At 37.2% G+C, this 26,351-nt stretch overlaps 1 protein-coding gene across 1 annotated transcript in view; it reads left to right on the top strand.

Annotated features, from left to right (window-relative positions):
- ADGRB3 (adhesion G protein-coupled receptor B3) overlaps positions 1 to 26,351 on the top strand; it is a 487,840-nt gene that overhangs the window by 437,169 nt on the left and 24,320 nt on the right. Inside the window, exons 22-27 of the mRNA XM_070954680.1 lie at positions 1,604 to 1,689; positions 6,497 to 6,595; positions 6,947 to 7,118; positions 15,044 to 15,139; positions 19,989 to 20,028; positions 23,115 to 23,758. Coding sequence (XP_070810781.1) covers positions 1,604 to 1,689; positions 6,497 to 6,595; positions 6,947 to 7,118; positions 15,044 to 15,139; positions 19,989 to 20,028; positions 23,115 to 23,758 — 1,137 coding nt within the window. The remainder of the gene's footprint in view (positions 1 to 1,603; positions 1,690 to 6,496; positions 6,596 to 6,946; positions 7,119 to 15,043; positions 15,140 to 19,988; positions 20,029 to 23,114; positions 23,759 to 26,351) is intronic.

The following is a 26,351-nucleotide window of genomic DNA, read 5'->3' as shown; positions in this document are numbered from 1 at the left end:
CATCTCAGTCCTGCAACTGGCTCAGAACGTTGTGCAAAACAGGAGCTGTAAACTTTATGAGCACCCATGAATTTTCAAAGATTTTAGATTTCTAAATTATTGAGATCTTTATGTATCCCAGCTGAATTAATGAAATTTTTATGAGATAAGGTCCAGTTAGAACGTAGCTGCACAGTATTAAATTTAATGGTCAGTCCAAAACAGATTGATTGTGATGTTTGGATATGCTGAAATGTATTGGAAATGTACTGGAATATATCTTTGGAAGAATAACTTAATATAACTCAGAAGAAGGTTCATGAGAATTACTGATCTATGATGACAAAACAAAACAAAAACCCCTCAGTAACTCAATAAACTATATTGGTTTAAAAATTAAAATTAGACTTCTGAACTCCTTGATAATCAAGCTTGCATCTTAAATGTAATATATATCTCAATTAGCCAGGGTTCTCTTAACAAATCACCATTAACTGTGAAATGGATTAGATGAGATCTTGAGCTAAACTCTGCTTTACCTAATTAATTATTGTAAGAATGTTGTTATAAATCCATCTTTCCTTTATAATTCCTCTAGATTAGGGCAAGCAACTGACACATAGTATCAGTGGGTGATTTGATGACCCAAATAGCTAGAATCATGTCAGATACACATATGGAACCAGAATTTATTGTTTTTCCTTTGTTCAGAGACATGCATGAATTCTTTAAAGTATATTAGCTTATTTTAGAATGTAGCCTACAATTTCTATGTATTTCTTGCCTTAAATCACAGGAAACTGCCAGCAATTTTTGACTTTTGCAGAAAGAGAGGTTTCAAGGGCATGCAAAACACTTGAAACCCTGGGATCTATGATTTTCCATTTATGCTCTAAACTCTTACTAAGTAGATAAACGCTAATTAACAGTGTGATTCTGTATTTGTCTAAATAAAAGTAAATCAGAATTAAACAGGATTCACTTTCCAGGTAATCTTTGTATGTGCATAGGTTTGCAGAGTTAATGAATTTAATCTTATTCAAAAATTGTATTCCCAGTAGAATTATAATGTTATTATCCCATTTGCTCCTAGAATCTGGAGATATTCAAGACTGAGCATTCCCCTTTTTGCATGTAAAACATGTGAACTGTGATCCTTCCTATCCTGTTCCCATAAAATTATATTATAATTCTAGTTCGTTGTCCAGTCTGAACCTACCAGTGCAAAACAGATAAGCAGAATTCTACAGTGCTCCATGTCTTAAAGTTATATTTCTGTATATGTGTTATAGTATGTGTGTACCCGTTTATATCAAATGCTAATAGGAGAATACCACTGAGGACTATACATATCCAGGTTTATCTTGGATACTACAGGCAAGGATCATATTTATTGGCTGACTTAGAGGGCATGGCATCTTTCTGGAATATCTAGTTCTCTCTAGAATGCAATCCTTGAGTCCCTTTACTTTGTAAGAGTCACAGATGCTGAGATATAGGATCTAAATTGCTGTTCCTATTTCTTTAAATTAATACCAAATGTATTAAGGTTCATATTTCATCCAGTGTCATTAAAGGGGCAACTATTACCTTTTTGTTTGTTTGTTTGTTTCATATTTAACAGGTCAACATGGTGATTGGCATCCTTGTGTTTAATAAACTAGTTTCCAGAGATGGAATCCTAGATAAAAAACTCAAACACAGAGCAGGGTAAGCAAAAGTTGGAGTGTATCAATGATGTATTACTAAATTCTGTCTATCTATTGTTAGATTCACCACATGTATTTTTATTTAATTTCACATTGAGACTTTTTCTCTTAATTTAACTTCCAGTTCTGTTCATCTCCAAATTGCAGTTACCTTATTTTTCCTGAGGAAATGTGACTGAATAATAGTAAGAAAAATAATAAAACACAAGTACAGTTGTATTAAGTTTTTAAAAAAGGAGGTGGTGAATCAATGTCCACATTTTGAAAATTTCCTTAGTTCTGTACAAGTTGAGTATTTAGAATTATATAATTTTGATTAGTAGGGGGGGAAAATCCATTTTTAGAAATGCCGGAAGCATTCTAAGATTTAAAAGTATTAGAACTGGGCCATTTGTGTGATTACTTATGGGTTATGAATCAAGAAGAATTAAACATGCTACCAAGCAAGCAAGCTAAGTATTAGTGTCTCTTGTTTTCTGCAGATATTGCATCTCCAAGGTGCAAGTGACATTGGGATTCAAAAGTCTGTTATATGAATATAAAAACTTATATTTATTCTCAGGGGTCCTTGGTATTCTCTGAGCTTGGTTGTTTTCTTGCAGATGTTTCATTACCCAAACTAGGTATCATCAGTGCTAGTTCTAGTCCCAGTATTTGTTCTTAGAGAAATGAGGAAAATATGATTAGTCTAAATTTGAGTCATCTCATTTCTACATTCCCTCATTCTGTTTCATTCTTCTCTTCCTTCCTCGGTGGGATTCTGTGCTCTTAGCACTTAAGTGGAAGGATGACTCTGCGTTTTTCAGAGATTTTCATTCACATGAGATAATAGTGAGGAAATTTCATCAATTTGCTTTCTCCACCACCACCCCACTTCCCATTCTTTTATTGTTCCAAAATAGACAGAAAGCTTCAGGGGCAAAAAGAAGTAATGAAAAATGACTCTCCCACCTGCATTTACCAATTTCGAATCTATGCATTTAAGCCAAAGCTTCTCTTTACACACAAATCACTAGAAGATGTGGTTAATATACCCAAGTCAGGCTTTCTATACCAAAAAGATTTCCACCCATAATGTTTTTTTTTTTTTTTGGCATATCTACTCAAAAGCTTTCTCACAAGAAAGTTATTGCAGCCTTCCTTTCCTATTAAGAAGAATGGGTTGACCTATTTTTCCCCCCACTGGGCTGAGCTCAGATGTGATGAATTTGAATCGATGTCAAACTTTGTGTGTGTGACTATGTGCATGTTGTTCTTTTGGATTTTGGATTTTTCTCTGGTGTAATTGATAAAAGTCTATAATGCTAGGTCCCATTTTTGTGATTTCCTTTAGACTTTTTCTATCTGAAAGGTTTTTGAGTATCACCAGTCCATTAATGCAATGCTGCAGTCAATATTTATTAATCTGATAAGATAGTTTTGTGAATCCAGCCAGTCTTTCATAGCCTTCTAATACCCTGTTTCCCCCAAAATAAGACATCCCCTGATAATAAGCCCAATCGGGCTTTTGAGTGCATGTGCTAAAATAAGCCCCCCCCCCCAAATAAACCCTCCCTGGAAATATTTAAACGCATGTGCATCCGGTCCCCGCCATTTCCTCTGGTTAGGGTTAGGGAGACAGAATTGGAAATCAGGTAAGACGACAAGAGCCCCGTCTTGCTCCACATGCCCCAAAACAATAAGACATCCCCGAAAATAAGGCCAAGCGCTTATTTCAGGGTTCAAAAAAATATAAGATAGGGTCTTATTTTCGGGGAAACACGGTAAAACTGCCACATGATAATTGTTTTACAATTTGTTTGCATTTTGGTCTTCCAAATGAGAATAGTAGTTCAAGGTTTTGGAGAAGTGGGTTTTATTCTCCATAAGTAAACAGACACACAAATACACTCACATGCCTAATGTTAAAGTCTGCAAGGTGTAACTATGGAAGTTACCACCTGAATGCACTGAATATAGGATTTCAAATTACAAAGTAGGAAAGTGTCAGATTTGTTCTAGTGGTTAAGGCACCAGACTAAAAAGTAGGAGACTGTGAATTCAAGTCCTACCTTAACAATGAAAACCAGCTGGGTGACTTTGGGCCAGTCGCCCACACCCATAATGCAATGTGTGCATGACCCCCCCATGTGCGCCCCACCCCTGTGCTCCCCCGTCCCCCAGGCATGCTTGTGTAACCTCCCCACACTCCAGTGGTGGGTTTCAAAAAATTTTTACTACCGGTTCTGTGGGTATGGCTTGGTGGGTGTGGCATGGCTTGGTGGGCATAGCAGGGGAAGGATACTGTAAAATCTCCATTCCCTCCCCACTCCAGGGGAAGATTACTGCAAAATCCCCATTTCCTCCTGATCAGCTGGGATTCAGGAGGCAGAGAATAAATGGGTGTGGGGCCAGTCAGAATTTTTACTACCGGTTCTCCGAACTACTCAAAATTTTCACTACCGGTTCTCCAGAATTGGTCAGATCCTACTGAAACCCACCTCTGCCCCACTCCCACACACATGCATGCATTACCCCCGCACATGCGTGCGCAATCCCCACACATGCATACACAACTCCTACATGCGCCCCACCTCCTGCGCATGCACGGCAGAGACCTGAAAAGCAGCTGGCTGATGGGAGGCACGTGCGGTGGAGCTGAGCTGAGGTGGTGCTGAGCTGCGGTGGAGGACTCGCATGCCCGCAGAGAGGGCTCTTCGTGCCACCTGTGACACACGTGCCATAGGTTCGCCATCATGGCTATATACTCTCCACATTCATCTCTTTTGGTTAGAAAGAGTTTTACCTCTCTTTCAGAATTTTACCATCAGCATAAGAAAGAGAACAGGACAGTGGTAATGCTATAATACATTTCTATATTATTCTCACGTGTTCTATTTTTCAATTACTGAAGAGGGATTTTACAGGGATTTCCCTCTCATCAAACTGGGAAATGGTTAAACTTCAAAATATTCTGAAGTTGACAAGCTCTACCTTCTTGGGCTTCCATACAGTCACCTCCTCTTTTGCATCCCTTGATCAATGCTCCTGTAGCAAGCAGGGTTGTCTATAATAGTAAGAATGGGAACAAATGTTCATTATAATTCTTCTCCCATTTTTATTTTCCCAGCCATACATTTCTTTTGAAAATTGTATATGAGTTTGAAAATTTTGCAAACATTTCAAAAATTCTGGATGAATATATTTTGCTTATTTATTTATTATTTTTATTTTGTCACATTTCTATGCCGCCCCACTCCCAAGGGACTCTAGGTGGTTTACAACAGAGAATAAAACAATGCAACAATATCCCAATCTTTTTGAATCTATTTTTGTTTGCATTTTTTTTAATGTACAATTTGTTATATTCACTAAGGGAGAAGACACACACACACACATGCTCGTTTTGTGCACATTTTAAAGCTGTGAACCACACTGAATTTTTTTGTAAAGAAACAGAATTTGTATACAGATAGGTTTCATTCGCTTGTAAGTTGAGAAGTATGAGTTAGTGATATCAAATTATTGAAATTATTAACATTGATATTATCAATTTTCAACACATCACAGTGCAAGAATGTTTAGTCTACAATATCATGTTCCATATACTGTACAGACAATTTTTATTTTTTTGTCTTATATATGCTTTTATGTAGCTTTGAACAAAAACAAACCTAAAAATAAAAATTACCATTGTAAAAAATTATCATTTCCCAAACCATGTTTATGTGTACAAAACAAATGAAAATCTGAATATTTTCCACTTCATTTGTGTGCTCTCTTTATTTGTATGATATGTTCTAAGAATAAGCGATGCATTGTTTTTTTTAAAAAAAAAATTGTACCTTCTGCTTCAGAAGAACCTTTTTATATACTTTCATCCTACGGCTTTAAAATAAAACTATAAATTACTATAACTAAAGAGATTGGAAAGTGCACTATTTTACAAGTCAGTTGAAGTTTTTTTTTAATGTTCTTCTTTTGTCTTCAGTATGTAATAATAACTACTTTAGCTGTTTTTTTTAAAAAAACCTTCCATCATAGAAATAAATTAAGATGAATGGAAGGATGAAAATAGCCAGATAATGAATTTGTCATAAAAGCAGTGAAAATAGACAGAAGCAGCTGCTAGGTGTTGCAATATAGAATCTGTATCAGTATCTGTATAAATATATGTTAATTTTAATGCTTGTGTACTGTGTTTTATTAAATTTCTAGCCTGAATTAACACTTTCATTAAATTTCATTCATTTCAAACTCTATTCAGACCAGCATGGACTTAAATTCAGTGGAAACTTAAGAGGGGAAACTGTTTCATACATTCCCATGATAGATTGACAGAACTGTACTAATTCAGGGGGCATGTTCCAATTTCAGTAAATATATGTGTAATGTATTTTTGCCCTCTCAATCTGCTCCATTACTTTGTTAAGAGCAAATTCTTATTCTTCCAAAAGGTCTGATTAGAGGGACTATTTTGTTGTTTGTCTTAACCTACCACATGCATGTTTCCTTTAGTGTGATCAATAGAACATTTTTCCATGATGATTGGGACCGGACAGGCTTCAAACATTATCAATGGAAGAATTAGACCTTAGATAAAATGAAGCCTTTCCCTTCCCCAATAGAATTAACATGTTTATGACGTGTAAATTTTTTAAATGTATGGTTTTTATATAGGCTTAAAATCAATCAGAGTGTTTCATCCTGAATAAGTCGACTTGCTATTTTTTTTTCTTGCATGACATCATATTTGAAAAACTAAATTTCAGCAGTGACCAAAAATTCAATATTTTGTTCTTTTTTGTGGGTGTTCTGTTTGTTTGCAGTCAGATGAGTGAGCCTCATAGCGGTTTGACGCTCAAATGTGCCAAGTGTGGAGTAGTTTCAACAACAGCTTTGTCAGCCACCACCGCCAGTAATGCCATGTTAGTCCTAATCATTTACATCTTCTTGTTACAAATCTTATGCAGTGCATGTGGAAAAAAAATGCTACAGTGATGAAAGATTAAAACTGCTAATATTGAATATAATTAATTGTTTAAAAAAAGGAAAAATGGCAACTCACCCTATAATTCAACTGGGTAATATTTTACAATGTCAGCTTTTCTATAATTATATAATGCCATGGGTTTTCACATTAAAAAAAATGTTGCCATCCTTAAGTAAGATTTATATATTTGGATATGCCTGTCTCCCTAAAATTGGCTTGTTTTTGTTGTTTCAATAGTCCTACAATCTTCTTGTCACTGTTTTCTTTCCTCTCTGCCCCTGTTTAGGGCATCACTGTGGAGTTCCTGTGTTGTTCTACCTCTCCTGGCTCTCACTTGGATGTCTGCAGTTTTGGCAATGACTGACAAGCGGTCCATTTTATTTCAGATACTCTTTGCTGTATTTGATTCATTGCAAGGGTTGGTCATTGTCATGGTTCACTGCATTCTCCGAAGGGAGGTAAGAAACCACTTCCTGGTGTTGTCTTCCAAATCTTCTATCGCTATGAAATTTTTACAACAACCCAAAATGCTTCCTGAGCCATGGCGCAGTGGTTAGAATGAAGTATTGCAGGCTAACTCGCTGCTCACTGCCAGGAGTTTGATTCTGACTGGCTCAAGGTTGACTCAGTCTTCCATCTTTCTGAGGTCGGTAAAATGAGGAGCCAGATTGTTTGGGGGGGGCACTATGCTGACTCTGTAAACCGCTTAGAGAGGGCTGTAAAGCACTGTGAAGCGGTATATAAGTGCTATTCCTAAACATCTGACTTGAATTAACCAGTCTAACTATCCTTGAAATGAAGGCTTCAGTCCCACATAAGAGGTCAAGACTGAAACTCTTGTTGTACTCAGTGTTGATCCACAATGAGCAATAGCAGAACTATGATAGCAGAAAAGCGACACCTCCTGTAGTTTATCTGCTAACACATGTCAGCCTCTTGCAGCCCGAAGTGTTGTTGTCTTCACTGAAAGCAGTGCAGATTATTTGCAAATGGGTTGGTTTTCCTCTTCCAAGCTTTTGCTGGGAACAGGCAGCTCCGTCTCCAGAGACTCTGTTCATTTCCAGCTGACCATGCATACATTAGATCACATTTTCTGCTTTCATGAGTAAATCTTGAAAAGTGTACTGAGTTGTTGGGTTTTTTTGCTTCTCAATTCAAGGAGTCGCATATTCTATCTTGAATTCAGTGTGGCTTCTCCTACAGTAGTTGGGGTTTTCCTGTTTCTTGGCCCACTGAGAGACCATTCCATAAACAGAAAGAAAAAAAAAATACACAGCCACAAGATAGAATGGCAAGAAAATGGGGTCTGCCCCACCTCATCTCCAAGTCATACAGAAGCCCTGTATTTATAGCCTTTCATTCTGGGAATTAAGGGACAATTAAGGGACAAATGGCTGCAGGTGGTTGAGTGGAAAAAAAAACAGTCTTCCACACGGTCAATAGTCTATCATTGAGAGATAGTGGTGGTAAAAGAGGAGGCATCGAGATACCTCTGGCAGCCACACTGGCTGTGGTCATTACATTCATGCTTGAACCCTTTGGGCCAGCTTCAGCTTGCCATGGCAGTGCATTGTCTATTAGATGGAGGCTTCTTTGTCCTGAGGAAATAAATAGTAGGGCAATCTCAGGTTTCAATAAACAGCAGATGGATTGGTAGATAGTTAGCAGTTCTTCTGAAGTCTGATAATAGAGACTCAAGTATTTCTAACTCACAGTAAGTTATCAATAAATATTTTCACTGCCAGTGTATTAGATCTATAAAAAGACTATACATTATAAAAAAGACTATAAAAAAGCAGTCCTATGCATGAATCAGGTTCCATCGGGTATAAGAAACTGTACCTGATGGAAACTAATTCTTAGGTTGAGCATATGACCAGGAGCACCTAGGATCTGAATTCTAAATATATAAAAATCTCATTTGCTACCATTTTAATTTTGAGTCTGATGAATAAACTTAAATTTCTTGTTTTTTTAAAAAAGGGAAATAGATTTGTCAGACCTATAATTTGTCTATTGGTCCTACCAAGATTGTATTTTCAATTCGTATCAAAGAAAACCAAGTGGGCTCAAAATTTTGAATAGGATGATGAATAACTTCAATTTCTATGTATGGTTTCAAACCCAATCCCCATTGGGTGAGTATAAGTTTAGAACTGTTGCTGCCCTATTTATACTTCTGTCAGCCACAGCCAGCATGGGAGCCATCAGAGATTATGGGAGTTGTAGTCCAGAACAGCTGAAAAGCATCTGGTTGACAAAATTCTTGAATGTTGCCACTATTTAACGCAAATATTCTGAAGCAGATGATAGTGACTGCTTCTCAATTTGCCTGCCCACATGGAAGGGTGCTATAAAAAAAATGTAAGATCCAACATATTTAATCTTATATTAACCATGTTTAACATGCACCTTTCTATATACATGAATTAAAGAGTCTACCACACCATCTGTTTTGGCACTAGGTAACTTTCTATCTGGAAAATAATTCATAATGTGCGGAAGTGTTTTTGCTTTCCCCAATGTATTGCTTTCTGATTTTGTGCACACAGGACTTTAATTAGGCTTCTTTCCCCTCTAAAAAGGTACACGGTTCCAAAATGCTTTACTTAGATAGTTCGGTTTTTTAAAACATGCCTATATTGTTGGATTTATTTATTAGAATTTGTCAAACAAAAGCGAGAACAAGAATAAAAGAATAAAAATACAATGACAGGGACGATAGGCACATTAGTGCACATATGCATACCCCCTCTCTACTGACCACTTAAGTATGATGTAAGGTCCACAGAAGTCAATTTGTGACTGAAACTGTGAAAATTTTTAGCTGAAACAACTGAATCAGATAGAGCATTCCAGACTTTGACAACTCTGATACAGAAATCATATTTTTTATAGTCAAGTTGAGAATAATTTACATTGAGTTTAAAGCAGTTGTTAGCACACATATTATTGTGATTAAAACAAAAAAAGTCATTTACAGGTAAAACATCACTACATCTAATTTTGTATGCACTACCTAGGTCTGACCACAAGCAACACAGTTCTAAGTTATCCAAAGTGAGAATTTCAAGCCTAGTAGCATAAGGAATTCTATTGTGTACAGAAGAGTGCAAGACTTTTCTCATGAAATACTTCTGAACCCGCTCAATTGTACTGATGTGAGATATATGGTGGGGATTCCAAACAGTTGAACAATACTCTAAGATTGGTCTAGCATAAATTTTATAAGCTCTACTTAGCAAAACAATATTTCCAGAAAAAAAAACTGCACAAAATTAAATTTACAACTCTTAATGCTTTTTTAGCAACTCTGTTACAATGAATTTTGGAGCATAGATCGTCAGAGATAAGTACACCTAGGTCCTTGACAAAGTGAGGGTCATCAACTAGTTCAGTGCCACCTAGCTTACACTTGACATTCTGATTATGTTTACCAATATGTAAGACAGAGCATTTATTGATCAAAATTTGAAGTTGCCAAATATTCAGACACAAAGTCGAGATCACTTTGCAAAACAACAGAATTATCTGTAGTATTGAATAATTTTACGTCATCAGCAAAAAGGACGCAATTGCTTTTAAGCTGATCACATAAATCGTTGATACAGAACAAGAAAATTTGGGACCTAAGATGCTGCCTTGGGGAACAGTGGGGAACACCACTGTTAACTGATGCAGGATTAGACAGCGAGTTCCCTATTTTGACTTTCTGCAGTGTATTAGACAGGAAAGTAGCAATCACTTAAATTAAAGGATAATGAACTCTATATCTCATCCCTGTCATTTATCCATGCGAGATACGGAATCTGCCTCTAGCAGACAAAACAATAAATCTGAATATCAAATGACTTGTCATAGATAATGTCAAATCTTAGAGTAAAAATCACAGCAGTTTTGTTCTGTCACTGCCACAACATAACACATAGAAAGCATCAAAAACATCATTGATCATCTATTTCCAGTCTAAATTTTATCTCCAGCAAAGAATAGCCTAGCGGTAGCAAGGTCAAATTGAGACTGCCCACCCTCTGCCTTGCTGTCTCCAAGAATGTCAGTGCTTTGCTTCTGAAGCTATATATATGGAGAAGAAATATGTCTGCTTCATTTGTGATAACTTTGCACAGCTCAATCCTTTGGCTAAAGTTCACAAGGGAAATCACTCGCCTTTCTTGTCCCTCATATACTGTCATATGATGGCGCCTTCCCTGAGATCACTTGATAGCTTTCAAAAAGTCTCTTAGTTGAAGTTCTTTGCGTGTTCTGTCTTCCTTCCGAAGCTCCATTCCAAAAATCTTATACCGTTATTTATTTCCTTCTCTTCAGAGCCCTCTATAATTGGCTTAGCAGTCCTAACACCCAACTAAGAGAAAAATTACATTTCATGAAGTTGCATGCCCATATAATATTAATTCCTGTATTGCAATTCTCTAATTCCATCATTGCCTGTGTAAGTGGGAGTCATGCAATAATATCTGGACATTCACACATCCCTATTTTATTTATATCCCACTATGGAAAGAGACCTACCTTGTTCTTCCATTTGCTATTATAAGATAAAATAAGAGACATTTCGTACAGGGTTGAATATATCAATAGTGTTGTACAGTATTGATGTGATAGCTGTAGTTGATGGTAATCCATCATTTGAATGATATGTGGATGAGAAAAGGAGATCTAAAATAATTAGGGGCTTACATTTAATTCATCCCAAGGTAGCTTCAATCAAGACCTAATCCAATATAAAGTGAACCCAGTATTATAATATAAATGTAGCTATATATTTAGATTTAAATTTTTATTTGCAACTATAGGTTTTAGCAAAAAGTAGCTTGACATAGCCCAAGGGGTAGCATGGTCACTAATTAAATAATAAAATTATCCAGACTTAATAATGAATGAATGAAAGAAAGATAGTGACAGGAAACACAATAGAAAAATAGTTACCAATCCTCAATTTATATAGCTCTATTCAATTTATTATATTTCTTTATTGAGGAGGGGACTATATTCCTATGCAAAACTAAACCATGATATGCAAGTGAATGTTCATACCTGATAAACCAGCAATTATAGTTAAATGTGATTATTTCTTACATTCACAATACAATTCAGAAGTTTGGCTGAATATTTGGAAATTAATGAGAATGTTCTTAAAATCAGAATTCCTGATTTACCTGATACAATAAACAAAGAACTTTCCAGAATTTTTCCTTGTTAACTGGATACGAGAGGGACCTTAGACTTCCAAACTTCACACGTATTTTCTTTCAGTTATACATATAGAGTAAACTGTGGCCATGTGTGTTACATGTCTGCTAAAGAAAGAGAAAAATCAAATGCCTAACTATGCCCCAAACCTAATTTGACTTGACGTATCCTAAAGTTTGGTGATAAAGGGAGATGCTCTTTATTGTCTGCTGTTTTGTTTTTTTTAATTATGCTTAGCATCCAACTGTGCCACCTCCTCCTTACACCTTAAGTATCTAAATGTCATGGACTTTTTTTTTTCAAACGGACATGGGAAGAGAGAATGCAACTTTTAAGAGGAGCTTTGAATTGGTTACTGTTGCCAGGGAAACCACTTCCCTGGTATCCGCACGTTCAGCACATCTCTCTCTCTCTCTCTCTCTCTTTCTCTCTCTCTCTCTCTGTCTCTCTCTCTCTCTTCCCTCCCTCCTCCCTCTCTCTTTCACTCTGAGACAATCTTGCAGCTTCATGTCATCTTGGGAGAGAGGAAGGGAGACAGAAAAAGGGCCAAATAGGATGGAATAGCCCATTTTCACTCAATGTGGGTGGGATAAATTTCAAGACAGAATTGATGATGCTCCATTCTTCTATAAAAACTCAGAGTATGGCAGATGGCTTGATCCTGATATCTGGGAAAAGGCCAATAAAGAGACAGACAGTCAAAATTATGTTCTCACTCCATCCCCAGCATCATTTTAATTTCCAGTTTGGGGGTTACTGGGCTGTTCACTGCAGTCAAAAGCAACCACATTAGCTTAGAATGTCTTTGACCAGTCTTGGTTAGCTCACCTCTCCAGAAAAAAAAATGGATTTGATTATTATTATTAATATTCATATTCATATTACTGTACACGAGCCATTAAAGCATGGTCTTCGGACCACAAAAAGCCCTCATCATTTTTTTTTTATTTTTTTTTTTGTGCAGCTTTTATACAGGATCTTTGGAGCCCTTTCTGCTTTTCTTCTTTTTTTTCCCCTTTCCCCTTTCCAAAAGATTAGTCAAGCATGGGGATAAAAATCATTGTTTCCCTCCACTAGTAATGGATGGTGAGAAGGAGAGCTTGTCTATGAAAACAATGCTGTGGACAAAAGCCCTGATAATCATTCTGCACATTTGACTAGTCAGAGATAATGCCTTCTTTCATCAGGCTGTAGCTGAATATATATTATTGTTATAAGCAGCTCAAAAATGATCCTGTTCCTGCAAGTGAAATAAAGCAAATTTGCTCTGCCATCTCAACGGATGCTGCTAGTCCATGACATTTTACAGCTGAAATTTACTGCCAAAATTCATGTGAGATGGAATTACATTGCTTGTGTGTGTCACTAAAATGTGACAGGAAAGATTTGTACAGTAGCCATTTCAGCCGTAGTCCAGCCTAGAGAAATAGAATATTTTCCTGGAATGTCAGTGGAACAGACACAAGTCTGCATGTTTTAGCTTTCGACGGATTAAGTCCTGGTGAGTTTTCTTCAAACTGGTGCCATTCATCCAGAGATGTTGAGAATTCTGGAATTTGGATGTAAACACAACTGGAGTGCTTGTAGTTCCATCTGTTACATGATTAGCAAAAATAAACCCCACTGAGATAATTCTCCAGAACAAAGCCATGGAGTATGGAGATTAGATTGTTGGAGTAAAAAAAAAAGTGAGGAAATGTGATAACTAAGGAATTTCGGTGGGCAAATAATACAATGCGAGGAAACCAAAATCCATCTTTAATGACACTTTATTTGTTTTGATTATCGTAGTTGCTTTTACACTGGTTCAATTATCTTAAGTGGCTCACAGCAGCATCATAAAACAAAATAAAGCCATAGCTTTATAAATGGAAATATTTAATAATTGCTAATAAGTTAAATATTCATAATATTCTGATCACAAACCATCACACCATATATCCTCGGAACTTAAAACTAACCATCCACCAAGGTACCTCTGCCAATTTAGCCCTCGGTACCCGAATGTTGTGAGGGTGCAGATCTTATGTCTGATAGGACAGCATAAAAAGAGGGTTCTTTGGCAGAGATTCCTCCTCTCTGAATGCCTCTCATTGTAATTCATGAAGAGTAGACACTCTCAGCAAGCACTTTCTACAAGGATGCCTTAGGTGGACAGCTTCTGTTTAGAGCTGGCAGCCTCTCAGATAGCCAGGTCCTAAGCAATATAAGATGGAAAGGTAATTAGAAGCATCTCAACTGCACCCAGAAAATCTTTTAGTCACAGTTTCGACTTGCTAGACTAGCAGGAGCTATGAGTTCAAGAGCACCCTCAAATTTTACACCTGCTCTTTCTGGGGGATCACAATATTGTCCTCTGTTAAAGATGGTGTTGTCCCAGAATTAGCCAGTTTCTGAACCCACAAGTACACATCATGCTAAGATTTATCCCTAACCTGTTCCTCTCCATTCAGATCCTTGCAGCCTCTAGACACTGGGATTAGATTACTGCCATAGCTCCCTGATAATCTGTGGTATAGATTGACCAGATGAGTATCACAAATTAACACAGCTGGGATATTTTTATAAGTTACACCGCAGACCTAGACACAATATATTGTTTAGAATTTATCTGAATAATTTTTTTCAGATAGAATCACTCGCGTAGCTTTTTTCCTCAAAAGGAAAAAAGCACTACAGTGCTATAGTATTTGTTTTTCTATATTGGTGTTGGTTTTGGCAGTACTGTTAGTACTTAAGAGTTGTCAGGTAAAGGATGCAGTTCCATATTTATGGAAAGAAACATGCTGGATTTCTTCCCATTAATTGTCTAAGTGGCCTTTACCATTATGCTCATTAAGGCTGGATGCATTTATTGTTCTAATCTAGGAAGTCATAAAAATAGCTTTGGCATACTGAACAAAAGATCTGTGACTTTAGTCCAATTCCTACTTCCCTAGGAATAAGTCTCACTGGGACATTCTTCTGAAGAGTTATTCACAGGCCTGTGCTAGTCCAATTTAAATATTTGCTCTAATTTGCTTCCTGCGTTCATACAATTATCATAATGTCACTACAAACATCATTTGAAACCAAATGAGAAAATAATGATGAATCAAGAATTTGTTTATTACAGCTTTAATAATTTGTCTATGATTTTTAAATATATTAAATAACTGTTATATCTTGCCAGGTTCAAGATGCATTTAGATGTCGTTTGAGAAACTGCCAAGATCCAATCAATGCAGATTCATCAAGTTCATTTCCTAATGGACATGCTCAAATCATGGTTAGTTTATATTTATCCTTGACTACTATTTGCAGACATAGTGTGCATCGGGGCTAACATGCCTGGTTGCAATACTCTTGATGACAACTAGATGACAGTAAAGAGAATTTGATCTATTTCTTTGTTTCCATCTTGTGGTGGAAAATGTTCGCACCTTGCCCCGTATTCAGGATCATAAAATATTCAGTAATTACAGCATTGAAATAGAAAGTAAAACAGTATATAATATAATTACTTTTATTTTATTTCTTAATGCATACGTAGATGTGCATTAGAGAAATCTATAAGTTCCGGACATTCATTTTCTTGTCTTTTTAACTTTTTGCTTTATTTTAATTACATAAGCCACCCAAAGCTATTGGAGAGTTTGGTGGCCTTCTAAATCTAATATTAAAAAAAATATATGATTCATTTTCTGATGCATTTCAAATCTACTGTATTTTCCTGCATGCAAAAGAGGCAAAGGGAAAACCCTTAGGTCATTTGTAAGAATGACGATGATGACCATGAATGGTGATGATGATAATGATCGCATAACATATTCATAGTACATTCAAGGTGCTAAGTGTGTTTCGTTTGCATTATTATTATAAAATGGCTCCAAATTATAATCCTGCATATTGCAAACTGACCCTTTATGTTGTATTAATTATTATGTCAGATGCATCCTTAACAGGATTTCCTTAACAGGGTGTCAACTGTTCTACATTTTTGTTTTAGCTATGTTGAATATATTTGTGATGGGGAAAGTGGCATATAATTTGAAATGAAAAAGAATAAATAAATACTGGTACATGAGAGTGAGAGAAAAGATTTCATGGTCACTTTCTAGCCCTCACATTAAAATTACTATAGTGGTCTGTGTGTGTGTGTGTGTGTGTGTGTGTGTGTGTGTGTGTAAAATTACAAATAATTCCATATACTTCCTAATATAACTTGAAAGGATTTGCTTATTCTTACCACAGAAATGCCACATACTCCGCTATATTTAAGGTACAGGTAGTCCTTGACTTACAACCACAGTTGAGCCCAAACTTTCCGTTGCTAAGTGAGACAGTTTTGCCCCATTTTATGGCCGTACTTGCCACAGTTGTTAAGTGAATCACTGCAAATGTTAAGTTAGCCACATGGTTGTTAAGTGAATTGGGCTTCCCCATTGACTTTGCTTGTCAGAAGGCCGCCAAAGGAGATCACAGGATCCTAGGAAACTGTAACCATCATAAATATTGGATGCTTACATAAATTGTAAGCATCCAAATTTTGATCACATGGCCATGGGGAGGTTGCAACAGTTGTAAGTGTGAAAAACAGTCATAAGTCACTTTTTTCAGTGCTGTTGTAACTTTGAACGGTCACTAAACAAACTGTTTAGTGGACTACCTGATCTTGCCTGTTAAGAAACAACTCATATACACCAAACTAATTGACCAGTTTAGCCAAATGTTCAATTGAACATTTTTCCCATACTTGTTTCCTACCTCCAAAAAATGGTACAAGAACTACATAATCAGTAGGCAGAGAGGACCATTTCCCTAAAATGTAGCTGTTTCTGTGGGTAAAAACAAGGTGATTTTTAAAGTGACCGTTCATTTAAACTCAAGCTTTTCTTTCTTTCTTTTTTTATTTTATTTATCTCCGGAGACTCAGGGCGGCTTACAACGCGTTAAGCATTGTATTTCTGAGGTATATATATTGTGCAGTGATCATAAAGTGCATTTCAGAAATTGTATCATAATCGTTGCAAGGGACAAGTTTACAAATGAGTCTTTCTATAATCTCCAGTACTCTTCTGTATTCCATATTGGGCAAATTGGATTGACTAAACTGCATGCAGTACAAACTCACTATTTCTACAGTACCTGTTGAAAAGTTACTGTGAAAGAGAACTGAAAAAAGTCACCTTTCATTAAAAACAAAAACAAAAAACATGCACTGAAGAGGTTAATAAAACCATGATTTAAAAATGTTTGTGTATTTATTTCTGCAGTGCTATGCAGGTGAAATGCAATGCGTGGATAAAATGTTATTATGTCGGAAAAATTTAATTAGACTATATCAGTATCAAATCTGAAAATTTAATAAAGGTGATTCTTCTGTGTGCGCAAATACAGAATTGCAAAGGATCATCACATGAAAGTCTTTTTTTATGATGGTCCTAGCCACAGCATGCCTTCTGCTGAATTTCTGTACTGGTGCTAAATGTTTCTTTGCCATCTCTTACATCTGAAATAAATGGGAATCATCCTTTCAATGGGTTGTAGAAGATAGGAAAATTAAGTAAAATGAACACATTGGTTAAATAATGAGTAAATTAACACCCCAATATTAAATTTGAATAAATACCATCATGTAAAATAAGGAATTAGTTAGCAGATTTCCTAAGCTTTCTGTCATCCAGTGCCAGATAGTGCATCCAATGGAGTTGTTATCACGTTAAGATTTTTTTTGTGTGTGTCAGTCCAGGAATGTGTGAAGAATCATCCCTCTGTGATTGAAGCTTCTTACATGTTTCATAAATATATCCCAAATACCGAAGCTTTAATTTAAGCATCCTCCAAAACCCAAGCATGCATGAAGACTTCTGTTCTACATTTTGTACTGTAATTATATATGATGTATAATAAGCAAATGTTAGATTTATATGTGTTACGTGGCATTGAAGATCTTTTAATGGTTTAAAATTGTAAAAAATAATCATCATCATAAATTAATTTAATTTGTTCTATTCCTGCTTTGGGTTTTAGTAATAACGCAATCTGTGTTGACGGGGGGGCAGCGGTCGACCCCGAGGCACCTTGCTTGTGGGGTGCCACAAGGGTCGGTCCTCTCGCCCCTTCTGTTCAACATTTATGTAAAGCCGCTGGGTGAGATCATCCGTGGCTTCGGGGTGGAGTTCCATCAGTACGCTGATGACACCCAGCTGTACATCTCCACCCCAGGCCACCCCAATGATGCCCTTGAAGTGATGTCCCAGTGCCTGGAGGCCGTGCGGGCCTGGATGGGGAGAAACAGGCTCCGACTCAACCCCTCCAAGACCGAGTGGCTGTGGCTTCCAGCGTCCCGATATAGCCAGCTGACGCCATCGCTGGCTATTGGGGGTGAATCACTCGCCCCCACGGAGAGGGCTCGCAACTTGGGCGTCCTCCTGGACGCACGGCTGTCTCTAGAAGATCATTTGACGGCCGTGGCCAGGGGGGCTTTTTATCAGGTTCGCCTGATACACCAGTTGCGCCCCTTTCTAGATCGGGACTCTCTACACACAGTCACTCAGGCACTAGTCACTTCCCGCCTGGACTACTGCAACGCTGTCTACATGGGGCTCCCCCTGGGGTGCACCTGGAGGCTCCAGCTGGTCCAGAACGCGGGGGATTATGGGGGCGACGAGGCGCTCCCATGTGACACCTCTCCTGCGCGAGCTGCACTGGCTCCCAGTGGTCTTCCGGGTGCGCTTCAAGGTGTTGGTGACCACCTTTAAAGCGCTCCATGGCTTAGGGCCGGGGTACTTACGAGACCGCCTACTGCCACCAATAGCCTCCCACCGGCCAGTACGCTCGCACAGAGTGGGCCTCCTCAGGGTGCCGTCCGCCAGACAATGTCGGCTGGCGACCCCCAGGGGGAGAGCCTTCTCTGTGACGGCGCCCACCCTCTGGAATAACCTTCCCCCAGAGTTACGTATAATAACAGACCTCCGGATTTTTCGCCGGGCCCTGAAAACCTATTTATTTCAACTAGCTGGGCTGGCTTGAGCTAAATTTTAAATTGATTTTAAATTGGGTTGTTTTAATTTACGGCCAGAATATTTAATTATTTTAATACTGTTTTTTAAATTTTGTATGCTTTGTTTTTACTTAGGCTGTGCACCGCCCTGAGTCCTAATTGGAGAAGGGCGGTATAGAAATTTAAACAAATAAATAAATAAATAAATAAATAAATAAATAAATAAATAAATAAATAAATAAATAGTAGGTTAAAGTTTTACAAATAAAGAAATCATTAATAAACAATAGATTGTATCCAACACTGTCCATCTATGAGTGGGATAAACACTTCTGGCAATGAGAATTCTCCTTCCACTCTTAATATTTCTTCATGCTCCTCAGATAATTTCTAGAGATTTGGGGAAACCTCTGGAGCATATTAAAGCAAGGTAAATTTCTATTACAAGAATAGAACTCTATCCACATGGCATCGGTTGTAGCCTGCAATTAATAGCAAAAATAATACCCATATTTCCAATAGCTACTTACCACTACTTTTAAATTCCTGCACAATGGTTTCAGTAGTTTAAAAAAAGTTCTTTGACACTAATCTTCCTAAAGATCAGTCTTTTCTAATCTGGAATTTTCCTGGAGCATTCAATCATTCTTGTCTTAATTCTCACAATGGCTGAGAATTTGAGTGACAGTTTTCAGATTGAGAAATACTGTTCTAAACTAACTTAATGTTGTCTCATTTTAGCTGTGGTCATGCAGGAGGAATATGTAGTTTAGCTTTAGTGAGGGAGGTATTAGAAGGAAATGTGATAACTGAGGTCAGAACTGGATGCAATAGCATCTTCTTGGTATTTGTCACAAGAGCAGACACTTTTCTGTTCTTCGGTAATATTTACTTACCCAAGATGGTGTTGTAGCTCAATAAATCATTGTGCTTCTTATTTCATTTCATATTATTGGCTGGAAGAGTGACAGTTCAATACACTGTGTAACGATGATGTGATGCACACTGTGTTACATGTTATGAAGTCTGAGAGCTCCGTAACACCTCTAGGTCATGTTCCACATTAAGCTTGACCTTCAGCTAATGATTGCTAACAGTTGTCTCATTTCACTTCTATTTCTTATTGTTACAGACAGATTTTGAAAAAGATGTGGACATTGCTTGTCGGTCAGGTAAGGCTGTCCAAACACCAAATGAAATGAAAATTAAAAGTAGCTTTATCCTTCTGAATCACCTGATTCCTTTTTAACAACACAAGTGCCTACAAATCTAAAGAGGTGCTCAAAATTTGATAAACGTAGTGTTACAGTATAAATTGAGTATGAGAAAACCTACATTTTTTAAAAGCGGGTTGGAAAAACTCAGGTGCTACAAGGTTTTAAAAACAACTTCTCTGAGAACGCATCTGAGCCTGTATACATCAAAACATCTGCATATGCAAGCATGAAATGATTAGGAAAGAAAAGTACTTAGAATTGGAGCAGAAGTTCAATTGATAAACATAAACCCATATAACTCCCACATATACATATGTATATTTTTCCCATATTCAGTTAATGCTGCGCTTGATTAAATATGGTATAGCTCAATAAAATGCCAATTTTCATTAGTCACAAGGCACTGAATGTAAATGGGTAGAAAGTTCCTTTTTCTATAAGATAGAAACTTGGCCACCAGGTTCTTCAGTAAAATCTAAGGGAGTGAAGATGATCCGCCAGATCTGAGCTTCAGTTTTTATTTATTTTATTTCTATGTGTTTATTTATTTAACTTGTACAATTGCCCATCTCACATTTATGGTTCTGTTTTCAACATAATTAAAAACAACCAAATAAATAATGAATAATCAAAATACAAAAATTGGTGAAGCACAATAACCCTTTTAAAACCAAGTTAAGAATCTGATTAAAAAAATCAAAAGTACAACCAGAAAAAGCAGGCGAGGAAAAATCTCAAATATAGTCACTTGGCAAGCTCTAAACCACAATAACCATAAACCCCAGGCATATTTGGCAAAACCATGTTGTAGAGCCTTTAGGGAAAGACAAGCAAAGTTGGAACTAATCTAAGCCAATGGGAGGAATGACATTCAAAAGGGAGGGACTGCAGCAGAAAAGGCTATCCTGGATGCCATCAGATGGCATTTCTTTATAAACAAGACGTGTAACATGCTGGACCTGATAAAATGGGGGGGGGTAGATGTAACAGGGGAGAAGCAGTCCTGCAAATAACATGTCCCCATGTCCTTTAGGGCTTTATAATTTATTACCAACACCTTGAATTATGCTTGAAAGCAAACTGGCAACTAATGCAGCTTGTGGAGCAGAGGTGTAACATGCACCAGAACTTGGAGCACATATAACTATCTGCACTGCAGCATTTTATCCCAGTGAAGCTTCTGGATGCTCTTCAAGAGCAGCTCCATGCTGCAGTAAATCAACTGGGAAATATTGTCCAGGAACAGGTGCAATTGGCAACATGAGGCTGTACAGAGATCTTCCTGGTGGCTCCTCCTAAGCTATAACTGCTATCTTCTCTTTAAGCAAGAGTTGTGAGGTAATTGTGGGGTAAGTTCAACCTGATCCAGCTCCACCAATAATATGATCTGGAAAATTGAACCCCCCAAACCCAAACCCAAACCCAAACCCATTCAGAGCTGAAAACTGTTGTTCCCCATCCAGACCTCCACCATATCCAAACACCAAGAAAGGACAGCCACAGTTAGTTCACTTAAGGGCAGAGATATACAACCCCATGATGAATTACTTCAACCAGCAGCTTCATGTAGATGTCAAACAGGAGCAGAGTTCTCAACCTTGTGCCCACCCCAAACAGTAGGAGAACTCCCTATCAACATCGATAGGAACCAGCACTTAGCACAATACAGTTCCAAGCAGTGCCAATCCCCATAGCCAGTCCAGAAGGATACCATGATAAATGGTATCAAAGACTACCAAGAGGTCAAGAAGACCAAGGATGAATGCACTACCCCCACTCACAACAGAGAGCATCCAAAAGCATGATCAGTGCTGTTTGCCTCCCAAAGCCACCCAGGTCTGAAACCTAACCAAAAGAGGTACAGATAATCTGCTTCATCAAGAATCTTTTGAAGCTGTTGCACAATCACTTTGTCAACAACTTTTCCTAAAAAGGGGGGGGGAGGTTAGAGATTGGACGCAGGTTACCCAAAATAATTGAGTCTAGTGATGGTTTCTTGAAGAGTTTCTCTTGTGTCAGTGACTACATGGCAAACTGTAAATTGTTCCTATCAATGTGCTTATATATCACTGCAAACAATACATTAATACTGTTTCATTACATTGAAATGGCTTTCCTAGTTTCATTTGAACATAAACACTTGTTAATTACATCTGCACTTCATAATGATGCCTTTATCTCCCTTCCTTGGCAATTTAATGATACTGTGATTTTTAGCTAGATTTTCGAACAGAGTCATTCATTTCAATTCCTTAAAACCAAAGGAAATGTGATACTACTTCCCAAAACATTACTGCTCAAAAAGTACAGGGAGAAGCACTCTATTGAAAAAGACAGTTTTATGGCAAATAGGACCAGGCTTCATCGTTAAAAATTAAAGATTTAAAATCTGACCCTCTAAATGAAAGATTTAATAAAAGGTGGCTGGCTGAAGCGATTTGACATCTGCACTTAGGAAAAATCTAATGATCATTTTCTCAAATGGATTTTTATCCATTTTCGTTAAGAATTACATTACAAGGGGACTTGAAATGGTCTAGTCCCTCTCATCTATATCCTTGCTTCAAGGCAAATAGTTTTTTATTTAATTGAAAATAGAAAAGCAATCACACATCTCCTAATAGAATAATTTGTCACCACGTATAACTCCCAGTAACTATACATGTTATTATATCAAGACTACTCTTGATTTCAGCTACTGTAAAAGGAAAAGAGGGAAGGGGGAAAATGGAGTAAATCCTAAAATAAATCATTTTCCTTTGTCTCACAATTTAATCCTAAATGATTGTCCTTTTCTTTGATATATATAATGTCATAATTGCTTTGTTTAAAACATTTCAGCCTCCTTCAATTTGGCCCCCTCCTTTGTCCAGGCTGAAAGCAGGATGAAAATTCAGGAATTGTAGTTTCCACTCATCTATGGCCAAGTTGAAGAAGGTTGATCCAGCACCAATATGAGTTAAAGACATTCTTTCAGCTGGTGCCCAACTTCTAATTTTGGAGGCCTTTATCAATTTGTGCTCCTGCTCTTTAATTCACAGTTCTCCATAAGGATATTGGGCCGTGCCGAGCAGCTACGATAACAGGCACCCTATCTAGAATCTCCCTAAATGATGATGAAGATGAGAAGACAGTCAACCCTGAAGGAATGAACTATTCCACATTGCCCGGGAATATAATTTCTAAAGTGATCATTCAGCAATCGGGAGGCATGCATATGCCCATGAGCATGAGTGAATTAGCTAACCAGTGTCTTAAAAAAGACAACACTGAGCTACGGCGAACTGTCTATTTATGTACTGATGACAACCTGAGAGGTGCAGACATGGATGTAGTCCACCCTCAGGATCGCATGATGGATAGTGACTACATTGTCATGCCCAGAGGTTCAGTGAACACACAGGCATCTTTGAAGGATGACAGCAAGTTGAATATAGGCATGGAGACCTTGCCTCATGAAAGGCTTTTGCACTACAAAGTTAATCCTGATTTTAGTATGAACCCAAATGTAATGGACCAGTTCAATATGAGTTTAGATCAACATCTCCCCACCCAGGAACACATGCAGAACTTGCCTTTTGAACCTCGCACAGCTGTAAAGAATTTCATAGCTTCCGAGATGGACGATAGCACAGGACTAGCAAGAAGCGAAACTGGATCAACCATATCAATGAGTTCTTTGGAGGTTAGTGGTGTAGAAATGGAGTGCATGCATCCTGTTTTCGTTATGTCAAATACAGATGTGGATGACTTTCTCACCTACACACATACACACACACACACCAATAACAAGCAGTATGCAACTGTTTTCTCATGCTGCTGGAATGTCAACCCTACACCCTACAAGGTAGGCCAGGAAACCAACTTCACAAAAAGATTAGAACTATACTGTATTGAAATATGCTATAGTATCAGAACCTTGCAAGGCTATTTGTTCCCCTTCCTTCCTTCTAGTCCTATCACTCTGGGCTTAACGCATGTTTCTGCAGTTGTTGTGCTAATGGCTTATGAAGAACTTTTCTTGTTTGACAGTAATCTTATAAAATATTTTAATTACAGAACTAAGACAAACTAAACAATAAACGATAAAAAGTAAAAGGTGGAAAAATAGAAAAATAGAACAGAAAAATTATTAGAAAAATAAAAGAAATATACAAAAGGAATGACTTCCCCCTTTATGATGACAGGTATAAATGATTTTAGTAATGTATCATATTACGTTTGTTATCTCAAATATAACAAATGATTTTCTTCCCATGTCTTTTTTCCTATATATAAACAAATCCATAAAGCTATTGTTTCAGTTCTGGTGTCACCAAAAGGACATTAAGGGTTACCAGAGATAACAATATCTATTTTAAGCTTGACCAAATAAACCAACTTTATATTCTTTCCTTTTACCTCTAAGAGTCTGGATCTTTAGTCACTTCAAATCATGTCATAGAATTTGATTTCTTTTCATTTATTCTTTATTATTAGGCTGGTCATACTATTAGTCAGTGTGATGAGGCAAAATGTGCATTGTTTAATTAACTATTGTATTTTTGCTTGAATGACAGGAAGAGGCTTCTGTGATTCAGGGGCTAGGCCTTGCCTCTTGTACAACTTGACTGGCTTTGCATAGTATGCATCTTGAGCATTTTGAAGGGGCCTTGTTAAACAGAAATAGAACTGGTCAAGAGAGGTTCTAATGTATGTTTATCATAAATACACGTTTCTGTATATATGTTATCATCAGTGTGTAAAATTAATCATTTTATAGAATGCCTAGGAAATCTGTATAATGCCAAAAAGGGAATGTCACAGTATGAAATGCTTTGAAATGCTTCCTAGGCAACTTAAGCAATGCCAAAAGGCAATGCCAAGGTATAAAATACTCCCACTAAAATGTCATTCTAGCCTCCCTTGTTGCAACAAGTAGATCAATATGGGTCTTTTTCACTTGTGTTTTTTTTTTTGTTTTTTTTTTCAGAAAAAAGTCCTGTACTTTATTTTGCATGTCTTTTTTCATTTTCATATATATATTTTCAATAAAGGGTTAGAGTTCAGGTTAGGGTAATCCTTTTCATTACTCTCTTTTCAGGCTTTGCCTAAATCGTTCTTGTCATTCTGCATAATGCCTAGGTATTATATACAATGCCTAGAGAAAGTAAATAAATAAATAAGTAAATAAACTTTATTGTCATTGTATGTGTATACACAATATACATATACAACGAAATTCACTTAACACCCGAAGACCAGGTCCAACACACATAATCCCCAAACACACTCCCACCCACCACAATTCCCCACCTCTAAACTAAAAAAAAACATACTAAAAAAAGTATGTCACATATTAAAATAACACAGACATTTGCGTAAAACATCACACATTCTATAGATTTCCTAGATACTCTATACAATGTCAATTTTTCACACATTGCCAGTAACATGTATATGAAACTTATTTCATGGTCTACAAGGAGGCCTCTTACAAACAATGAATGACTGAGGAAATTTGGACTGGGCTATTGGGGTATCTTTGTAGCACTAAGCGATTTTCAGACAGGTTTCTCCTGCTTCAGCAAATTGGGCTCAGCATCTAATAGAATTAGCTAGATAGTTGTCTATCAAGATAGCTCAGCTAACTTCAAGAGAGTGTTCAAACAAGTACTAGATAGTTACCTTGGAATGGGACTTCAAGATTTAAATTACTTTTCTTTTTAAAAAGTATTGTTATGGGCTACGCAAGACAAAATTAAGTCAAGACTGTTGAGGTCTGTACCAATGAAGAGTGGAAGGGATTGGGAAACCTGACTACAAATAGAAAGTCCTTGTAGGCAGAGAAGCAAAGAGAAGCAAGTCAAGGATATAAAGGAAGCAGAAGAATGGAGGAGAGAGAGAGCACAAAGTGCCGCCAGATCTAATGGGATGCCTGAAAGAAGGCGAGAAGAGCTAGTGTAGCAGTTAAAACCTAAAGCAGGGGTAACAGGCCCTTCCACAACATTGTAAGGTTTTCCTAGGCAGAGTTACAGGAAGCAGTGGTAGGAGAATAAGCACCAGCTGTGGACTTTCCAGGATCAAGTCCATCAGAACATCTGCGTTTAGGAATACTTTTCTTCCTTTACTATGTCTCTAAAATCATTGACAATGTTGGAAATCTTATATGTATATTCATTTTGTTCGCAAGAGTAGCAATGAGGCATCTCCTTATGCAGGTCGACAATAATTTCTCTGTTAATGTTGCTGCTTGTTGGATCCAGCAAATGTTAAGTGATGGTTAAGCATTCTAAGTC

Source organism: Pituophis catenifer, unplaced genomic scaffold (genome assembly GCF_029215685.1).
Source record: "Pituophis catenifer annectens isolate HBS135680 unplaced genomic scaffold, rPitCat1.0.hap2 SCAF_1, whole genome shotgun sequence".
NCBI classification, from domain to species: Eukaryota; Metazoa; Chordata; class Lepidosauria; order Squamata; family Colubridae; genus Pituophis; species Pituophis catenifer.
The sequence above is the reverse complement of the archived record's forward strand: the minus strand, read 5'-3'. Positions and strand labels throughout refer to the sequence as shown.